Source organism: Anomalospiza imberbis, chromosome Z (assembly GCF_031753505.1).
Source record: "Anomalospiza imberbis isolate Cuckoo-Finch-1a 21T00152 chromosome Z, ASM3175350v1, whole genome shotgun sequence".
Lineage (NCBI taxonomy): Eukaryota > Metazoa > Chordata > Aves > Passeriformes > Viduidae > Anomalospiza > Anomalospiza imberbis.
Window position 1 is genome coordinate 60,394,310 of NC_089721.1, and position 18,927 is coordinate 60,413,236.

General features: G+C 42.4%; 1 protein-coding gene across 7 annotated transcripts in view; it reads left to right on the plus strand.

The window, feature by feature from the left end:
- Window positions 1–18,927, plus strand: part of LOC137464419 (neuronal acetylcholine receptor subunit alpha-7-like) — a 60,065-nt gene that overhangs the window by 20,852 nt on the left and 20,286 nt on the right. For 2 of the 7 annotated variants that reach the window (XM_068175747.1, XM_068175746.1), the window contains exons 4-9: window positions 8,045–8,167; window positions 11,373–11,417; window positions 13,102–13,211; window positions 15,579–15,658; window positions 16,826–16,993; window positions 18,675–18,869. In XM_068175747.1, coding sequence (XP_068031848.1) covers window positions 8,117–8,167; window positions 11,373–11,417; window positions 13,102–13,211; window positions 15,579–15,658; window positions 16,826–16,993; window positions 18,675–18,869 — 649 coding nt within the window. In that variant the 5' untranslated portion in view covers window positions 8,045–8,116. Of the gene's footprint in view, window positions 1–8,044; window positions 8,168–10,165; window positions 10,278–11,372; window positions 11,418–13,101; window positions 13,212–15,198; window positions 15,435–15,578; window positions 15,659–15,938; window positions 16,027–16,825; window positions 16,994–18,674; window positions 18,870–18,927 lie in introns of those variants that run through there. The other 5 variants (XM_068175744.1, XM_068175745.1, XM_068175748.1 and 2 more) reach the window with 4 other exon arrangements.

Sequence of the window (18,927 nt, forward strand, 5' to 3'; positions counted from 1 at the left end):
CAGGGACAGTTACAGCCCCTGTGTAACAGCAGAGTTCAGTTCAGTTTGCCTTGTCCTCTGTGTTTAAGGACAGCTTCATGCTGAGCTGTCTCATGTGTATGCTATTTCTGAGGGTCACTTTTGCTTGGAGCCTGACCTTCAGGCACTCCCTGTGCATCAGGAGGGCATTGGCTGGTGATCTCTCTCACAGGCACTGTCAGACACTGCCAAGATCTGCCAACCCAAGCAAGAGTAGACATCCAAGACTACTTGGACCAAAAATTCTCCTCTTATTTTGTCTGAGAGACCAGTCAATTGGTGAGGGTAATTAAGAAATGAGGCACAGTATTTTCTGTAACAGAGGAAATGCAAGCATTTTCCCTTGGCACAATGTGAAAGGAAGCTGCTAGGTGAAAACTATTTGTCATCATGAATGATTGTTTTCATTTCTCTTGTTGGCATCTGTAGGAGACCTTATCTGAAGGGGTGTATATTTAGTTGCACTGTTAAGTTATTAAAAAAAAAAAAATACAGCTGTTGCGGTCCCTGCATATGGTGGAGTCCTGTGGTACTTTTCTCCTCCATGTTCAGCCTTCCGGCTGCCACTGTCAGAGGTCATAATGACAAAAAAAAAAAAAGGAATTGCAAGTAACCAGTGGGAAGCCACAAAAGTGCTGAAAAAAAATCCCCAGCAACCTATGAGTCATTATGCATTTCCAGAAGCCAAAAAATACATCTTCCTGTATTTTAGGCTGCAAACCCAAAACAAATGCTGTGTCTGGAAAAAAATATTATGGACTGTTTTGATTCAATTGCAGAGCATGTGATATGATTGCACATCCTAGGGACTGCAGGATTATCCCACACCTCATGGTTGGGATATCACAAGGTTGCAAACAAATTCACTTTTAAACTACAGATGTTATTGCTACAGTGTGTCAAAGCTCTCCACATTTTTGGAAAGCAGCAAGACAAGGTAATGTAGGAGTTTAGTAGGACAATAAAAACAAAGATTCACTTTGTGTTTTTTCCCTGAAAACTGGGTCTGAGCCTTGCTGTTCAGAGAAAACAAGAGAAAAGACCTTCACATACCTTCATGAAATGCTCAGGTGCAGTCACTATCATTACAAGCAGCATACTAGCTTAGCAGCATAGATATTTTTGCCTTCTATACCCAGATCTTGTCAAATTGTTGGATTCAAACTTAAGTTTCCACTGATTTCCTCTAAATCAAAGAATACAACCCTGAAGGAGTTGGAGTTTTTTGTTATTTTGGGTTGGTTTGTGGGTTTTAAGAAGTGTTTGACAAGAGACCAACTTTTAAATGCAGACATCTGTTGACATTGAAGCTGCCTTCACCAGCCTGCTCATTTCTCAGGTGATCTGTTCATCATATAATGGAGTTGTTGAACTCAGTCCTCAGGAGCTCAGACCTTTTTGCTGGGGAGTTCTCTACGTGAGTGAGAGTTGCCAGAACTAGAGGCTGCCTGTCAGTTTAGTGTACCAGAAGTTAAAGGTGAGAAGGCAGGAGGAGAGGCTCTGCCTGGCCCTGGGGTGCATCCTTTCTGACACAGCCTTCCTACTATAGGGTTTTCCACAAAATCTCTGTCAGATCAGAATTCCTTTAGCAGTTGATATCCTTGTTTTTAAATTATTTTGTTTCATAAGCTTTCTAGGGCTGGTTCTGCAGGTGTATTGAAAGGCCAGAAAGTTCAAAGTTTATTTTCTAGCTCTAATTCACCTCTTCCTTCTTAAAATGGCCTTACTAGGTCATTCCCTCCCACCTTTCATTCCAGCATTCTCACACATACAAAAATCTATGCTGGGTGTTATGTAGGAAACCCAGATCAACAGACAAGTGATTCAAGGAAACAAATATAAATATGCAGTGCACATAAGCACCTATTCATTTGTTATTCCCAATATAGTATCAGTATTTACTAGATTAAACCATAATCCCTATAGTACATCTCGTAAAATCTTTTACAGATAGATATCTTCAACTATGTAAGCTTGACCATTCAGCTGACTCTTTCAGCTCTTCTAGATTAAAGTATCTTTTTTTTTTTTTTACTTTCCTAATAATGCCTTTACATTATTTGTGGGCTTCCTGGATAGCTTTTTTGAGCAACATTTACTCTGTTTCTCCCTGAAAGACCTACTCTACCAAACCACATATCTTTCTGGAAAGTTTTGTTTCACTGTCATCTTGCAAGAGACAATTTGATGAGACCAGAGCAGCAAGGCTGATGCAAAATGGTGCAACTGAGAAGAAAAACAGACTGGACTCCATTATAAAAGCTGAAAATCAATCCATGATCAAGATCATTAAAATTCCAGACAGAAAAAATTACAGAAAGGATTCTAGACCCAGATATTCATTAGAATTAAATCCCAAAATCTCTCTCTTGGTGACAGAACTCACTTAGTGTGACCAATTTTCAACTCCAGGAAGAAAAAATAAAATTCCTCTCCATTAGCATGGCAGGATATTGAAAATCGGAAATTCAAGGCTAATTGAGCCATGAATTTTGGCTCAATTTTGTCTTTTTTTTTTTTTTTTTGGCTGTCCCCTATGTGCCAGACATTATCAAAATGCTGGTTTCACTAAACCAATTAAACATGCAACATCTGAATTTTTTAGCACAATGAAGTTAAGTGCCATGCGTAGTATGGCTTCCTAACTAATACTACTTGCACATGCTTGCATAAAACATTATGATGGAGTTTTAATTACCTGAACCTTACTGGCATCTTTTTATTTTGTATGACTTCTGCTCTGCTCAGCTCAGAGTGGAGGCAGCTCGCTCACTTAGTGAGAAGAAATGCCATGGTTTGTTTTCTTTCATCTTGGTTCCCCAAGTTGTACTTAGTGGCAGTGGCTCTAACGAAAGAAGGGCTGATTTCCTTCTGAGATATTTGGTTGTGGTCATCCAGCTTGGGCATTTCATTATAATTAAACAATTTTCTATCTGACTGATGAAAAGACTGTACTCTGTTGTTTGTAGATGTAGGAATTTCAATCTTGAGCTCATATATATTCCTTAATTTTGGATAACTAATCTGAGGCATCAAAGATTTGCAATAAAACAGTTAAGCCAAAGCTGTTGGGGTGATCTTGAACCTAATATTTCTTAGTTTCTCTGAGTTGTCTGAGGGTAAATCCTGAGAGACAGAGAGTTCAGCTCCTGAGTGAAAACCTTTCCCTCCATTTTCTATCCCTAATCACAGGCTTTAAGAGGTCACTTGAGCTTTGGAACATACCTACATTCCCTTATTTTTTGCTGTGCTGTCACACCAGCATGCAAATATACAAAGAAAAGTCAAAGGGAACCTAGCAGATAGACTTAGTGTGAGTCTTGAATAAGTACTTAGGGTTGACTTTCTCAACCATCCTTCTGCTGTTTTCCTTGTGATTTCAAATGCTGAAAAAGACAATTAATAATTAATATCCTAGAATAAAGATTTGTGTCTAATCCTGTTTGTTTGAAACACCTGCCAACTGTGCACAAAATACATGGAGGGTTATTTCAGGAGGAGGTATCCACCCTGAAGAATATAAAAACCACCTACATGCTATGTATGGATATTTTGGGATTTTAAGGGAGGACTGACAGCTTTTGTATGGTGACATAACACCCTTTCCCCCAGGAACTAAGCATGTATGTGAGTTTATCCAAGCAGTTAGAGATCAGCACTGTGCTGGAAGGCCTTGTGAGGCGCTCTGACCTAGCTTCTGGGGTTTCCATGAGAATTATCTCTGAAATAGAGGGACAAAGCTGGTGGCTTCACTCTTCCCAGGATCCCATAGAAGTCTGGATGCAGGGAGTCCTGTGATTTGCAGGTCTTTGTGGAGGAACTTGAAATCAAACCCACTCAAGACCTGTGAGGCTACATTGTGTCACAGTTCACACCAGTCCAAATCTTCAGGGACTAGTGAAAAACCACAAACTAGAAAAATAAAATTAGTTTCCTAAGTCAAGTACCTACAGCCCCAGGCATTAGTTGGAAGTCATGTTGCATGTGCAGAGCAAGAACAAGACTGCCTTTTTCACCACAATGGAAATTGGAAAATGCTGGGGGGTAAGGAAAGTAAGACACAAATCAAGTAGGCTTGGGAGACTCTCAGTCACCAGTTGTGCCAGTGAATGGGAGGGCTGCCTACTCTGAGGCCCTAACTGGCAACAGGAACTGGCATTTTTTCCCTTATTTCTTACTCCTACTCTCATCTTTGGGGAATGCATGGGTTCAGTACTTGCTGCAGTGGCTTGGTATCCAGGCCTTTGCATTTAACATCCATGTCTGGTTGGTCTCTGACATACAGGAAGCCAAGGCTTTCACAAGGAATACCTCCTGAGGACTTTTGGTAACCATGCATTACACAGCCTAACGAATATGGCTGGTATCCCTGTGTTTGCTGGCTTCCCTGGCACAGTCCTTCTTTCAGTGCTGTGCTTCTCTGAGTACAGTTTTTTCTTAAACTCTCCACTGTCACCACAAGTGATTGCTCCTGGCTCAGGGGCTTGTAAGGAGAAGAGTGTGATCTGACAGGGGCCAAAACCTCCAATACTTAAAGTTCCTGTTTCAAAAATAAGTGAATAGACTCTGCTGAAAGCAGCAGATAGAGATGCAATGGCACTCCCCCAAACTGGGGGGAGAAGAATGCAGGTGGTTAAAGACAGTGGGACCACACAGCCTACACAGACTACTACACTGCTTTTGTAATAGCTGCTACACAGTGGAAAGACCAAAGGCAGATTGCACTTCTTGTCAACAGTGAAAGAACACAGTCCTCTTCAAGACAGGAGGGAAGCCAAGGAGAAGCATGACCTCAAGGAGAAGCCAGTGGCATCAGATGGGAGTGTGATTCAAAACACTTATTAGACATCACTTCCAACCATTCATAGGAGGAAATCCTGAGCAACGAAGATGTCCAGCTATGAGCACTTGCCCAGATGTATCTTCATCTTGATGGGCAACAAAATACTCAGCAAGTTTTTGTTCTTTTGTTATTCATTTGTATTTTTGTATTTCTCCCCAGTCTTTCACCTTAACTCTGGGCACTCCTGTCTGATTTCCATCTTCCTCCTGAGGGTGCTTTGTTAAAGGGATTGAGATGAAGTATTTAAACTTAAGTTATCCCTACATAGTTGATGTTACCATGAAAAGGTTTATTTCAGGTTTTTAATTGGAGCCCTGAAATACAAAGGCTGTCCAGCTATCGCTTGAATGTTGCCAGGGCAACCTGGGCACTCCTCAAAATTACTGGTTCTGTGAGCCTTCAACCATTCAATGCATTTGAGCTGAGTTTTAAATAATCGGCTGAAAACTGTGGGCAGATTGGTGGCTCAGCAATGGAAAGGAGTGCTTGTGCAGTTGTAGATTGAGCATAAAAGCATTTGAAAGCTTGATCAATTAATTTGGATATTTTGAATAAGATCCCACTCAAAGAGCAGTGTCTCTGCTAACAAAACTTTCCAAGTCTCCATGTTAATATTTTCATGTCACTTGACTGTTTCCCTTCTCATCTTCAGGTACAAAAACATTAGGAAAAAAAAGTTTAAATTACCTGAAATAGTACCAAAGTAGTTGCACATGACCACTGAGAGTCATCTGTTCAATTAGGGACTTTTCTGATCATCGTCTTGAAATAATTCAGTGACTGATTCAACTCCCACTTTTGTGGCTCTGTGAGAAGGCAAGAATTAATGACTCCTGCTGATAACCTGGCAACAAATGCCTTGCTACATAGATGACATGTAATCCTATGATATGACTACTGAACCAGGAAGGGCTTTGGGTTTATTTGTTCAGGTGATATGACCCAGGTAATTATGTGGCTAAGGGCAATTATATTTTATTTAGATGTTGACCTGGCAAGGGAGAATCTGTTGACAGGCAGTGGTGCACAATGCAGGCAGATGTACATACATTGTAAGCTTTGACTTTAGGGCAGGGAAAAGAAAACCAAACTAAAACATTCACATGTCACAGCATGTGCACCAGAACAAAGCAAACTGTCACTTGACATGGGTCAAAGGTGGCTGTAGGAATAAGCAGATATCCAGGGCAGGGGATTAACTGGAGTCAGGCTAGAGATAGAAAGGGCAGAAAATGACCCAGATAAATCCAGGAAGGATTTAGAGAACAAGTGTTGCACTCACTAGTGACCACAGCTTTTCCAGCATTTTTAAATACTAGAAGCAAATTTGTCTGACCTGAACATTTGCGAACCAGGAGAACTGCCAGGAGAATGATGGAAAAGCACCTCTGGGAGCTAATAATTTTCAGTCTCACCCAGAATCTTTTCAGGGCTGCTTTTAATGCTTTACTGCACAAAAAGATGGGAGCTGAGAGCTGGCCAATGCAGAGGGAAGGTCATCCCCAAGGCTGACAGTGCCAAGATAAGAATCTTGAACAGAAAAATCAGTGTGATAGATTATTCAAGTTTTCTTCTGGGAGGAAAGGCATCCTCTCAACTAACCTTTAAACTCCTCTGCATAAACCATCGACACAGAATGAGGGAACTGCCTCCAGCACTTTCCAAGCTCAATAATTACCTTTTAACTTAGGCAAAGCTAAGTGACCAGTTATCTCCTGAGACAGAGTAAAGTACACATGTTCTCCAGGTTATTTGTTTGTGAGTGTCCATGTAACAGAAAAATACAGTCCCTTCTGTGCTGAGGTATTTTAGAGGTGCATACAGCACACAGGTCGTGATGAAGATGGCAAGAGCTGTAATTCTTCTGCAGCTCTGGAAAGGCAAGGTAACCAGCCCACTGCAAAGGCCAAAGTATTTCCTTAGAGAATGCAAAGCTACATGGCTCAGTAGACCACCACAAAGATGGAAAGCTCCATAAACACCTCAACTCTGAAATGCCTCTCACTGTAACAGGGGGTGGACTCAGACTCAAGGTTCCCATGGCCCTCATCTCCTTGGCAGCCCCAGCAGGCACTTTTTCCTCAGGGTCCTTCTCTAGAAAGGACTTAGCAGGAGAGCTACACCTGGACAAATGCCTGTCCAGTGTAAAGTCAGCTTTGCTGCTTCTGCAAACCAGGTGCTTTTGGAAAACTCAGATCCTTTTTTGAAAAATGTTTTGCTCTGTTGTGCAATGAGAAGGACCTATCAGGCTGCATCTGTTGACCAGGCCTACATATGGAAGCATTTTCTGTGTTTTGCCAAAATGTCAGATGCCATTTAAGAGCTCAGCAGCCTGAAGGCAAGTATGAGAATAGTCTCTGAATGGCCAAGAAAACATTCTGAAGTGACTTTTTTTTCACTCAAGCTAAGACAGACATAAGTAGCCCAAAGCCCCAGTTAGACCTTGTGGTTTTGCAGCTATCTAAACACCAGACAAGGAAGAGCATTGTCGCTCTCTACATAAGCATTTCAGAACTCAAAACTGTAAGTTTTGCTTTGGCTACAAAACATATCTAAGCACAGTAGCCCTGTGAAAAGCAGGCAAAGCAGACCCCAGACAGTAAATTTAATGCTATGTGAAATACCTGGCTGATTAATTGTTTGGAATCAAAGCTGGTTAGCCAGATCGTTAGTATCTGACACACAGAAAAACAGATAAGGACAACAAACTGTTTTGTGAAATACAGAAATCAGCCTGAGATATCTTCCTCTGCAAGCTGTCAAGTATAAACTTGCTGTGCCAGAAAAAAATTAGTTTCCTTGTAAATCAGAACCATATATGAAAGGCACCTGATGGAAGGTATCTGCATACGCTGGAAACACCCAGCCTCACGGTTGTACATTGGCCTTTAATGCATTCCTGTGAGGTTTACATAGGTAGATGACAAAATGAGGAATGTTCCCTCTTCCCTTGCCTGTAGGTTTCAGTGTGGATGGGGAAAATCCTTAGTTTTGTACAGCAATGGAATTGGCTGATTGTTGCTGACCAGCTTTTTAATCATGTTGTTCAAGGTCTTTTAACACTACACAGAAAGTCTTGTTAGGAGGACATGCGCAGCTTACAAGTATAAAACAGTATTTGGTAACAACACAAAATATTGTTAGTACTTCATGTGCAGTTCAGATGACCATCATGCTTGCCAGCCCTACAGGACACCTCAGGAGTCATTGGTGGCCAGGAATGCATCAGTCAGATGGGCTGATAGCTAGCCTCTGATGATCCCTGGGACACAACCGCTGTGTTTCTGGGTTGCTTTCATTTTACAGGTGAGTGGACACAGATAGCTCTGATGACTCTATCAATTACCAGCTCTGAGGTTATTCTTTACTTTAGAATTTTATTTTTCAAGATGGTGTTTGAATCCTTCAGCATCTAAAAAACTTGTCTCAACTAGCCCAGTCCTTTTCTTATTTTTCTGCAGATTTTCTTACAAGTGCTTCAACCACAGCAACCAAGGGAACAATAGGGGGTGCAGAAGGACCAGGCCTCTGGAGGTGGGTTGTAGTTTGCATAGAGAGAGGAGTACATTTGCTGGAGCAGCAGAGAGGAGAAAGAGAAATATATGATCAGTATAACAATATAAAATCACGTCAGATATTTGTGTGGCATCTCATAGCAGCAGAAGCAGTGCAGTCAGATCTAAAGGGACTCAAGAGGAGGTAGTGTGGTAGACAGTTTTGTGTGGATCACTATGGCAAAGACCTGTTTCATGTCTGAAGTTTACCTTTCCTGGAGACAGGAGCCTGGTTGCAGAGCCTAACTCTCACCACAGTGCCAAAACAATCAGGAATCCTCCAGGTCAATGATGTCTCCCTGTCGTGGTTTGACACAGAAGTGAATTTTCTCAGGAAGTTTGGGTCAAACCAGTCAGTGGTCAGGTTTGGATATTGGCACTTGGAGTGACCACTGAGGGCATGGACACACCTCTGAGAACACAGGGGGTTAAAAGCAAGAACTCCCAGGCGAATTCTGTCTTTGGTTCTGGTGCAGAGCTCCCCTGCCCAGCCACGGGCTGGGTGGGGAAGGGGAAGCCATGTGGCCTGGTAGAGGTGGGCCAGGGGCTGAAGGACTGGAACCAGGCGGGCCCCCTGCGGACGGAAGGGTGGAGAGAAACGGAGATGCCTTTGTTCCCACCCCCAGAGGGAAAGAGACAGAGAGCCTGACTGCACCTGGAATTTGCTGGCAGAGGAGAAGGAGAAGGTGGGGGGGAAAGTCCCCAGCTGTGGGAGTTGGAGTCCTGGGCAGAGATTTCAGCCATCCGAGGAGTCCGAGACTTTTAACACTTTACTGGGAAATGAAAGTTTGCAAAATGTTACTCCTCCTCGATTTGAAAGAGAAGAGAGACACTCTGGGACCTGAGATGTTAGAAGAAGAAATTTTTAGGTGGGAGGAGATGATGGAGTAGCTTTTGGCTGGACTTTTCTTGTTGGCCATAGACTGAACCAATTCCTCCTGCAATAGAGACTGTATTTTTAGGGGGATGCAATGGTGAGCGAAGAGACCTGCTTCAGCGACTCCTACACAGGAATGGAGTGAACAGAGAAGAGTTGAGGAGGGTGTGGTGTCTTCAGGAAGAAGAGGGTGTGGTGATGCCCTCTGTCTTCAGGAAGAAGATGATCTCTGTTCTTGAGACCCTCGGCCCCAGGGGAGGAGGAAATGGGGGGGATTGTCCCAATAAAAGGAGAAACTGTTGGACCCTCGGCCCAAGGGGAGGAAGAAAATGGGGAGGACTGTGGTCCCAAAATGAGAAACTGAACTGTTTTTCTTTAGGTCCTTGGCAAAGCATCCTTAAAGTAGCCCTATGAGCAGTCTGTCCATGCACGGTGGTGAGAGCACTGTGACATGGAAAGGAGAGTGTCACCATGGCAGATTTTCTCCGGGCAGTGCCATGTGTGACATGGAAACACAAGAGGTGGCAATTGTGTTTCCTGGGGGTCTATGATGCAAGAGAGACTCCTCTCTCCCTTGAGGGACTGAGTATTGATTATCTGAAGGGTCATGCCTTGATTGAGGGTCCAAGTTGGATCTCATTGTGGTTTATTGGAGTTTGGGTGGGTGGAAGAGGAGTGTTTTGGAGGGCTTTCATTCTGGATTTAGTGTATGTCTTTTATCATAGTAGTAGGTTAATAAAATTCTTTTATTTCTAAGCTTGGGCCTGCTCTGCTCTGTTCCTGATCACATCTCACAGCACTTATTGGGGAAGGTGCATTTTCATGGGGCTGCTGGCATTGCGCCAGCATCAAAACATGATACTCCCTTTCTAGGTTGTGGTATTTCTGGAGCTCCAACAATCCAAATGTAAGAAGAGGAGATCATGCTACAGACAAGGTTCAGGAAGGGAGGAGAGGAGGAAAGGCAGAATGAATGTAGCTTGAGGTGAGCAGACCTCAAGCAGACCTCATTATTTGTGAATAAGGGAGTTTAGGTTTTTCTACCTTATTAGAGAGTAAGTACTGCAATAAGGACATGACCAGAGAGGGCATACAAGTCTGGGAAACTCTTTCTATGGTTAAATGCCTACCAAGCAGCTTGCAATTGCAATGTCTACCACCTGAAACACTGCAGACAACCATGTAAGCTTCCTAGGGCATAGACACACACAGGGACAGTGTGTGCATGCAGTGAGCCAGTCCCCCTGAGCAGCACAGCCTCAGCTCCTGGGAAGTGCAGGGCGTGGCTATGGTGGTGTTTGCGTACCTGTGTATCTGCACCACAGTGACTCTACAGCCCTGCTTCTCCATCCCCAGGGTGCAGGGTCCTGCACCTGTAGAGTAACTGCAGAAAACTGGACACCTTGTGACTCCCCAAAAAACTTGGGCACCAACTATGTTGTGAGAGCATCTTTGGTTCTGTTATAAGAGATTCTTCCCCATGGTCTCTGCATGCAGGAATGAACCTGCAGACTCCTGCTCTATGCAGGCGTTGTGTGAGCTCCCTCTCACACAGCATTTGTGTCCTTTTAGCCAAGTGATAGCTTCTGTCCAAGGCCAGCCCTTTCTTTCCTTTAGCCAGACCTAAGTTACATAGCAATAGCACTTGAAAAGGACAGCACTTCCAGCATTATTTCACCATTGCTTTGCAGTGGCAGCAAATACAACATAAAATCTCTCCAACTATGATACACAGTGTGCTAGTGGAGAGCATCTTGTTTTGAGCAAGTAGCTAGAAGGTAAAACTTGGTAAGGAGTTCATCCCCAGAAAAATAAGAGAAATCATCTATTACTTTCCTTTCTATTGTTGATCAGTTATGATAAACAGGGAGTCTGTAGTTTAAAGGATAAGAAGAAGAGCCACTATTGTCTGGGCCAAATAGTGGTGCTCCAGTGAGCTCACAATCTACTCCATGGAGTTTGGTTTATGTACCCCAAAAGTCTGGATTCTCTAAAAGACACAGAAACTCTTCCATCTCTCATCAAACTGTTTCACTCCTTTTTCTCCTGTCTTTTCTTTCCTCCCCTCTTTTGTTCAAAGGATGAGAAGAATCAGGTGTTGATCACCAATGCTTGGCTGCAGATGGTGAGTAACCTCTGTCAGTAAAGAAACTCTAATTGAAAACTACTGAATGTGATTTCTTAGCAGAAAAGCAAGACTTCTATTTTATAGCTCATGTATAATGCAATACAAGAAGGCATTTTGAGTCCTTTAAAATTTCCCTAGTGCTCCTTTTAGAATTGAAAATTAAATTCAGGAGACTACACTAATCCTTTGGACAGACCTGTTGACCTTTTGATCGTGTTTTGCCAGTGGATGTAGTGGTCTTGTAACAAAGAGTCCAGAGTTAGGGACTAAGCTAAGAAGAGTCATAGCTAAGAAGAGAATCTTCAAGGGGCTCAAGGCCCTTTCCATAACCAGTGATGGGGACTTATGAACAAGCCAAACACCCAGTAAGACAGGCACCTGCACTTGACACTTCTGGGAAAATCCCATCTCTGCCTGAAATGGGGAGCCAGGGCATCTGTCCCTGAACACAGATGTGGTCACTAGACCACACGCAGACTACTCATAGGGGGTGGTGGGTAGTCCAGGGACCACAGAGGGCCTGATGCTGCTTTGCTGCTGGCAGCACCCAGGCAGCTTTCTGGAATATTGCCTTCCCTCATGCTTTACAAACCTCTTACATAAACATTCCTCCTCCCTCTTCTGCAACCTGCTCCAGCTGAGGATTCACCTGCATGCTCACACAGAATGAGCAAAACTGACCTTCACTAGGGGAAGGGACCTCCTTTGCAGGACGGAATTTCCTATCAGGTCTGCCTGGCTGCCTATGGTGAGGGATACAGTGTTTTTTTTATGCTGCACAAACAGATCTCCTTAAGGGCTTGTGGTCAGGAAAGAAGCAGTTCTTGAAGGAAAAACCAGTGGGAGACTTGAATGATTAAACTAATTCCACTTTGATTTTCACAGCCAAACACTATCTTATATTAATATGTTCAGCTGAGCAGGCTGTTTCTTCCTCAGCTACCTGCTGGGATTTGCAGCAGAAATGAGCATTTTTATATTGCAAAAACTAACCCAGACCTAACCTGTATGACTACAGGATTGTTAGGTCAGAGCCTGTGGGTGTCCTGTGCCTTGCAGAGATGTTCCACAGGTTCAGATGTTCCACAGAGATGTTCCAGTGATTAAGGTTTCCCTTGCAAGCCTCCCATTGAGCTTCATTGAAAGTCAGAAGGTTCTTTCCAAAAGCTGTTCCTGCACCTTTCTCGAATTAACTGTGTTGAGGTGGAGAAGATGGGATCAGAAACAGCCCCTTGGTGTATGAAGTTCATTTGCCTACCTCTCATGGCAAGGTGGTTAGTAAAAGAGTCACCCAACCTTTGTAATAGATTAAATTATTTCCACCCAATGGAGAGTCTCAGACCATGGTCCACCTACCACTAACTACCTCAAAAACCAATTCACTTCAGAACCAGCAGAGCTCATGGAGGTGCCTACTGCCAGTAGTTCTGCCAGCCCACCAGGAAAGGTTTGGGATGCCTGACTTCTGGCCACAAGATGAAGAGCTAAACACTGTCCTCAGTAGTCACATTGTTATTTTCTCTATATATGCCAGCCTTTCTTAATAATTAAAACTGAGAATTTAACTATTATCATACTGTGGCAATTGCTATTGGCAAAATCTATTCTGTTCCATAATATTCCAAAGAATTTAGAGGACTTTTAAAAGCTCATATAATCTGATGTATGTGTTTGTTAACAGTCCTGGGTTGATGTTTACTTGTCTTGGGATCAATATGAATACCCAGGAGTGCAGAACTTGCGATTTCCTGCCGACCAGATTTGGGTACCAGACATTCTTCTGTATAACAGGTAAGCAAGATGTAAAATGGCTGGTAGGAAAATAGAAATATGTGCTGAAAATCAGCCATGATTCACTGATACTATGCGCCTTTTGCTCTCTATGGATTTGGTCTTACTCTTAAGAGTAACGAAAACAAGCAAGCATCAGATAACAGATTTTTCTAATAGCCAGTCTATTCTTACTTGCTGTAGTTCCCTGTAGTTCCGCGGATGTCTTCTTTGGCTTTTTCTCAGTGAACACAGAGAGAAAACTATTACAGTCTCTTCAAAATTACCATATCTGCAGGAGAACTACTGTCCTATATATGTCATAGTGTTTCTGATTGAAGTAAACAAATGGATTTTCATCTCACTTTTGTTTTCACATATTTTCTAAAACTCTCTGTCATTCTTCTTCTACTCTTAACATTCTCTAATCTGTTTTTCCCTCTACAGAGATGAATCTAGCTCTCTAGACAGCATTGCTGCAGTGTTGAATGAAGTGGAAACTTTCTAGACATCTGTTTCCTTAATGCTTTCCAGGAGAAGGGGATTTGGGGTTTTCTCTAATATCTTAATTCTGGACTTATTTTTTGATCTAATGCAAACCCCAGATGTTATCATTCAGCTCTGCTGTCTTACTAGATTTTCCCTGTTATGTTTTTCTCTGACAGTTTTCAGGGTAATACTTTCTAATTACCTAGATTAAATTTCATTTTGTTAGTTTCCAGAGTTCACCACGATCTATATTCCATTCTAAACCCTCGCTACAAGATATCCAAAGGAGGCCTGGAGAGACCTAGATTGTTTAAGCGTTCTTCTTTACTTCAGCTTTGCTTCTTACTGTCTCTTTATTCCTTTTCTATCTCTAAAAATGAGGCATACAGCTTGGTCCATATTACTATAATTTATAAGAAAATGCTGAAATTCAGATAGATACCAGCCTCCTCTTAGTAAGAAAATTAGATTGATTTGATGCAGTTGGCCCTTCACAAATCTTTGCCAGATGTTTCACCCCATTTTCTTTGAAGTTAGGCTGATATGTCTATAATTTCACCTTTAAAAGAAGTCAGAATTCTCTTTGATCTCCCCTAATTCACCATGCCCTTCCCTCTTCTCCACAAGCTCTCACAGATAATTGTTAATGCTTTGGAGGGTATTTCAACCCATCCTTTCAGTTCTCAAGAGTAAATTTCATCAGCTCTGCTGAGTAGAATCTGTCTTATCTACATTTCCTTAACCTTTTCATCCCCTGTTCTGCCGTGGACTCCTGACACTGTGAGAATGAGTTGCAAAGAGTGAGGCACGCAGGGTGCAGGATACTGCAGCTCTCTGCACCCTGTTGTTTTTTTCCCTTCCTTTCCTCTTGTCCTCGTCCCTTTCTACTTATAAAACCCCTTTTTGTTGGCTTTTATGTCTTTGATAATTATCATTCTTTCTGGACTTAGGCTTTTCCATGTCATCCCCTTTGTTTTGTGTTGGGGACAATACTGAGGACTGAGGACTCAAGACATGGATAAAGAGCAGATCAGAAGAGTAATGGAGGCTCTGAATTTTTAAAATCTGGTTAAAAGACAGGGTATGTAGGATGGTGTAGTCATGCGATATAGACCTACACATAGCCACTACAGGAAAGGCTCTATAAACCAGGGGATCCCTCTGTGGTTAATCTCTTCCTAAGAGACCCTCTGGAACAAGCTCCCAGACCTGCTTCTTTGAAGAACCGTGTCCTTGTCTGGCTCATTACCCCTTTAATTTTCTCAGAATTGTTGTAATAGTAAAGAAATTCTCTTTTCTTGGTCCCTTTTGCTCTTGGAGTTTCAATGAATCTCCTCCTACAAGCCCCTAAAATAGCTTCTCTCCAGTGGTTTCTTCCAATGCTAGAAGCAAACTCTTGTCCTCTCTGCATCTCAGGAGACTGCAGAATTGTTATATCAGACCACCATTGCAGTTACAATTTATCTGTTAGAACAGGTATCTGGGAAAGGTAACAGATAACCTGATTTATGTGGTGAGTTGCCTCATTTTGACAGGTCCCCTAGAAAAACCTCGTTGTCCCAACTGTCCAGTTTTTGGATACAGCTAATGTGACACTTTTGCGTCTTTTCCTCCTGCCTTTTTTCTGAGACATGCAACACTCTGCCTCTCACCTCTTTGAGAATATTGCTGCATGCAAGCAGCCTGCCCAGGTGTAGGCTGACAGCAACTAGGAGGAACTGAAATATTTATCAAGAGTAGATACTTCACCCAGATGTAGGAAATTAATTCAGCCAAAAGGTTATTTCTATGTTGACAGTTAAATCTTTACTCACACATCAGCTTGCTTTTTCTTTATTTTGCTCTGTTTTTTTTTTTTTTTTTTTTTTTTTTTTTTTTTTTTTTTATACTGTGTTACAGTGCAGATGAAAGATTTGATGCAACATTTCACACAAATGTGCTGGTGAACTACTCTGGATCCTGCCAATATATTCCTCCAGGTAGGGCACAGAGAGTCTTTGTTTACTTTTAATCAAGTAATTTCAAGCAGGTTTCCTTCATGAATGAAACCAAGGTGTTTAAAAGCCATCTGTGGAAATTTTGCAACCAGTCTAATAGTGGGACAGACCCACTAAGAAAATTTAAGTCCATTATCAGCAGCCTTTATGAAGTAGTAAAATGTTCTCCTGAGCAGTTTGTTCAGAACATCCAGAGTCCCACCTAAGGTGTTGTGCAACATGTCATCATGTTTCATGTGCAGTCCAGCTGGGTCTCTGTTGTGTGGAGAGGTGTGTGAGCAGAGGTGACCCCAAGAGCAGCACTCGCTCAGCATTGAAGCCTTCTTGTCAGGCTGAGGCTAAAAATCCAGGTGAAAGACAAACCGGGATTGGTTTCACCCAGTTGGGCCCTAGGCTCAGTCTCTTTTAATCTGTGCTGCTGATTCCATGTCTGCATGGTCCAGTATCCAAGGACTGACCAGCGAACACAGAGGCTATCCCACAGTTGCTCACTGTGGTGGACAAAAAATTCCTAGACTTCGTGTCATAGCATAGCACTGTTCCCAAGCAGGTCCACAGGGCCCAGTGGGGATCAGCAATGACTTCCGTGATGGCTGCTCCCTTGTTGCTCCCTACCCATTAGACCCCATAAAGCATCCCAGACCATGAACTAGGCACATCCAGAGTTAAATTCAAGGCTCAGTTACCACACAGATGATAAAGGCCAGCAGTGAGCAAGGTTTAGGTCTACAATGTGTTTTCAAAGGACTGTGGGTCTGAGGCATGGCCTGTCCAGGAACTCCTTTTAAAGAGCTGGTCACAGCACATTAAATCCCTGGGGCATACTCTTTGTCCCTGTCAGACCAAGCAACACTGCCTATAATCTGCCAGGGCCAGCTGACACTGGGAAACAGGCTGGGCTGCTCCTGGATGGCCACAGTGTCCCAGGCAACCTTCCTCAAAGATGCAGTGAGAGAGATCTTCACTAGTGGAGGAAGGGACGTTGTTCCGCTCATGGGAGCATCTTCCACCTGCAGTACTTGTTTGGTTACCCCATGACTATATCAGATAGAATTTTTGAAGAGGAAATTTGCTCACAATCAGAGACTGATAAGGGTAAGATGAAATGCACCCTGCACATGCTTGATTGTGACTGATTTTTATCTACAGGCATTTTGAAGAGCACATGTTACATTGATGTCCGCTGGTTCCCCTTTGATGTGCAGAAGTGTGATTTGAAGTTTGGCTCCTGGACTCACAGTGGCTGGTTGATTGACCTGCAGATGCTTGAGGCTGATATTTCCAACTACATCTCAAATGGAGAATGGGATTTAGTGGGTAAATTTGCCAATCTACAAATTTTCAATGGTTTAATTTTCAAAGGCAAACTTCAAATATATAGAAATAATCAATCAATTGGACATGGAATACAGATATTAAAAATATAGATCTAAGAAGAAGTAAAAAAATAGGAAAAAAAATCACATATCAGAGACAGTCTTTCAGCAACGTTCATTGAACTGTGTCTGAAAACACTGTTTCTGAAGCAAATGCCTGCCACTGACTACATAAATGAACTACTACATAAACTACTAGTCCTGACACATCTGAGCAGTTTGTCAGTACTAAACTTGGATGTGTCTCATGTAGGTGCATGGAACACTACTATCACATTTACTCTAATACATCAGCAAAATCGATTGGTGTAAAAGGTATTTCAGCAACACTTTTACATAAATGGATCTTCCTCACCCAGAAAGGCATGAAAGTGTTTACCAGTTCATAAAATGCACAGATTAGTATGTCTCTCTTCTATGCTTTGGAAGATGCCTGTATTTTCAAAAGAACTTATGTCCAGAACTAGTTATTCAGAGAACTTTCTAGTAAGTTATTTTGAACTCATTTATGTAGCTGTAAGTCACAAGCAATGTTACAGAAATTGATGGAACTTAGACAACTGCAAGGAGGGGTTACAAAAAATACATTTTATCTTCTGGTCTGGATATACAGACAAGGAAATCAGAATTGGGCCCAGCTGCATGCAGTATTTTTACCATTCAGGGCATCTGAGAAATTATATTCAGTTTTATAAGAAGCCAGAAGACTCCATAGTGAAGTCCTTCTAAAGTCCAGCTATTTCAGAGCAATGCTCCCTCCCAGTCCTCCTTTACAGTGGGTATTTTTGTCCAATAACTTTGCATATCTGATTAAGAGTTTGTGGTTTATCTGCCTTCAACCCTGACCGGGGAGAACAATACAGGGACTTATTTAACTCATGCAGCAAAAGCATTAAATAGCACCTCAGGCAAGCCATGGCTATACCCTTTAAAAAAACTTTGCTGAGCCTCTGCCAAAATGCATACATTGTCATATCATCTATCATGTCCACAGAAACAAAAGAGAAGTGAGGAATTTTGGCATGAAAGGTACAAGGTACTGACTTCTTCCATCTCTCCTGACATTTCCAGTGCTCTTGCAGTCCCATCATGCAGCATGTCAGGCAATCTGCTGCAGTGGGATCACCATGGGCAACCCTGCAGTACATCTGTATTGGACAGCTATGTCTCTAAACTTCAGATATGACAGACTTTGAGCTTAACTTGGCAACCTTTTTGAAAAGTAAGCCTGTCTGTTTTTTCTGACAAAAAAAAAAAGAGCAAATATGTATAGAGGATCACAGAAAAGTAAGAAGCAGTGGTACTTGTCAAGCAGAAAATCTGCTACATGTGCTAGGGAATATCACATCAACAGTATGTTGCCATTCACAGAATGTAGAAAGGCAGAATGCACATTGCTGAGGTTATGATGCCCAGGACTGTTTTGTTCTGGCTCAGATGAGCTTTATTAGCTAAGCTAGGTTTGAATTACTCAGAAGGCATGAAAGTTAACCCTAGAAAACACAGAAGGTGAACCAAAAATAGCAGAGATGACACACATTTGCTCATAAACTTAGTCCAGTCCAGGGAGGTAACTGGGAATCCTGCACCTCTCCCCACTGCTCTGATCACCCTCTCTGTAGGTGTCCCAGGGAAGAGGAATGAGATGTACTATGAATGCTGCAAAGAACCATACCCAGATGTGACGTACACCATCACCATGCGTCGCCGCACCCTCTATTATGGCTTGAACTTACTCATTCCCTGTGTTCTCATATCTGGCTTAGCACTGCTTGTATTCCTTTTGCCAGCTGATTCAGGGGAGAAGATTTCTTTAGGTAAGTGCTAAAATATTCATTTGTTTTATAAGCATCCTATAAAGTAGAAAAATAAATA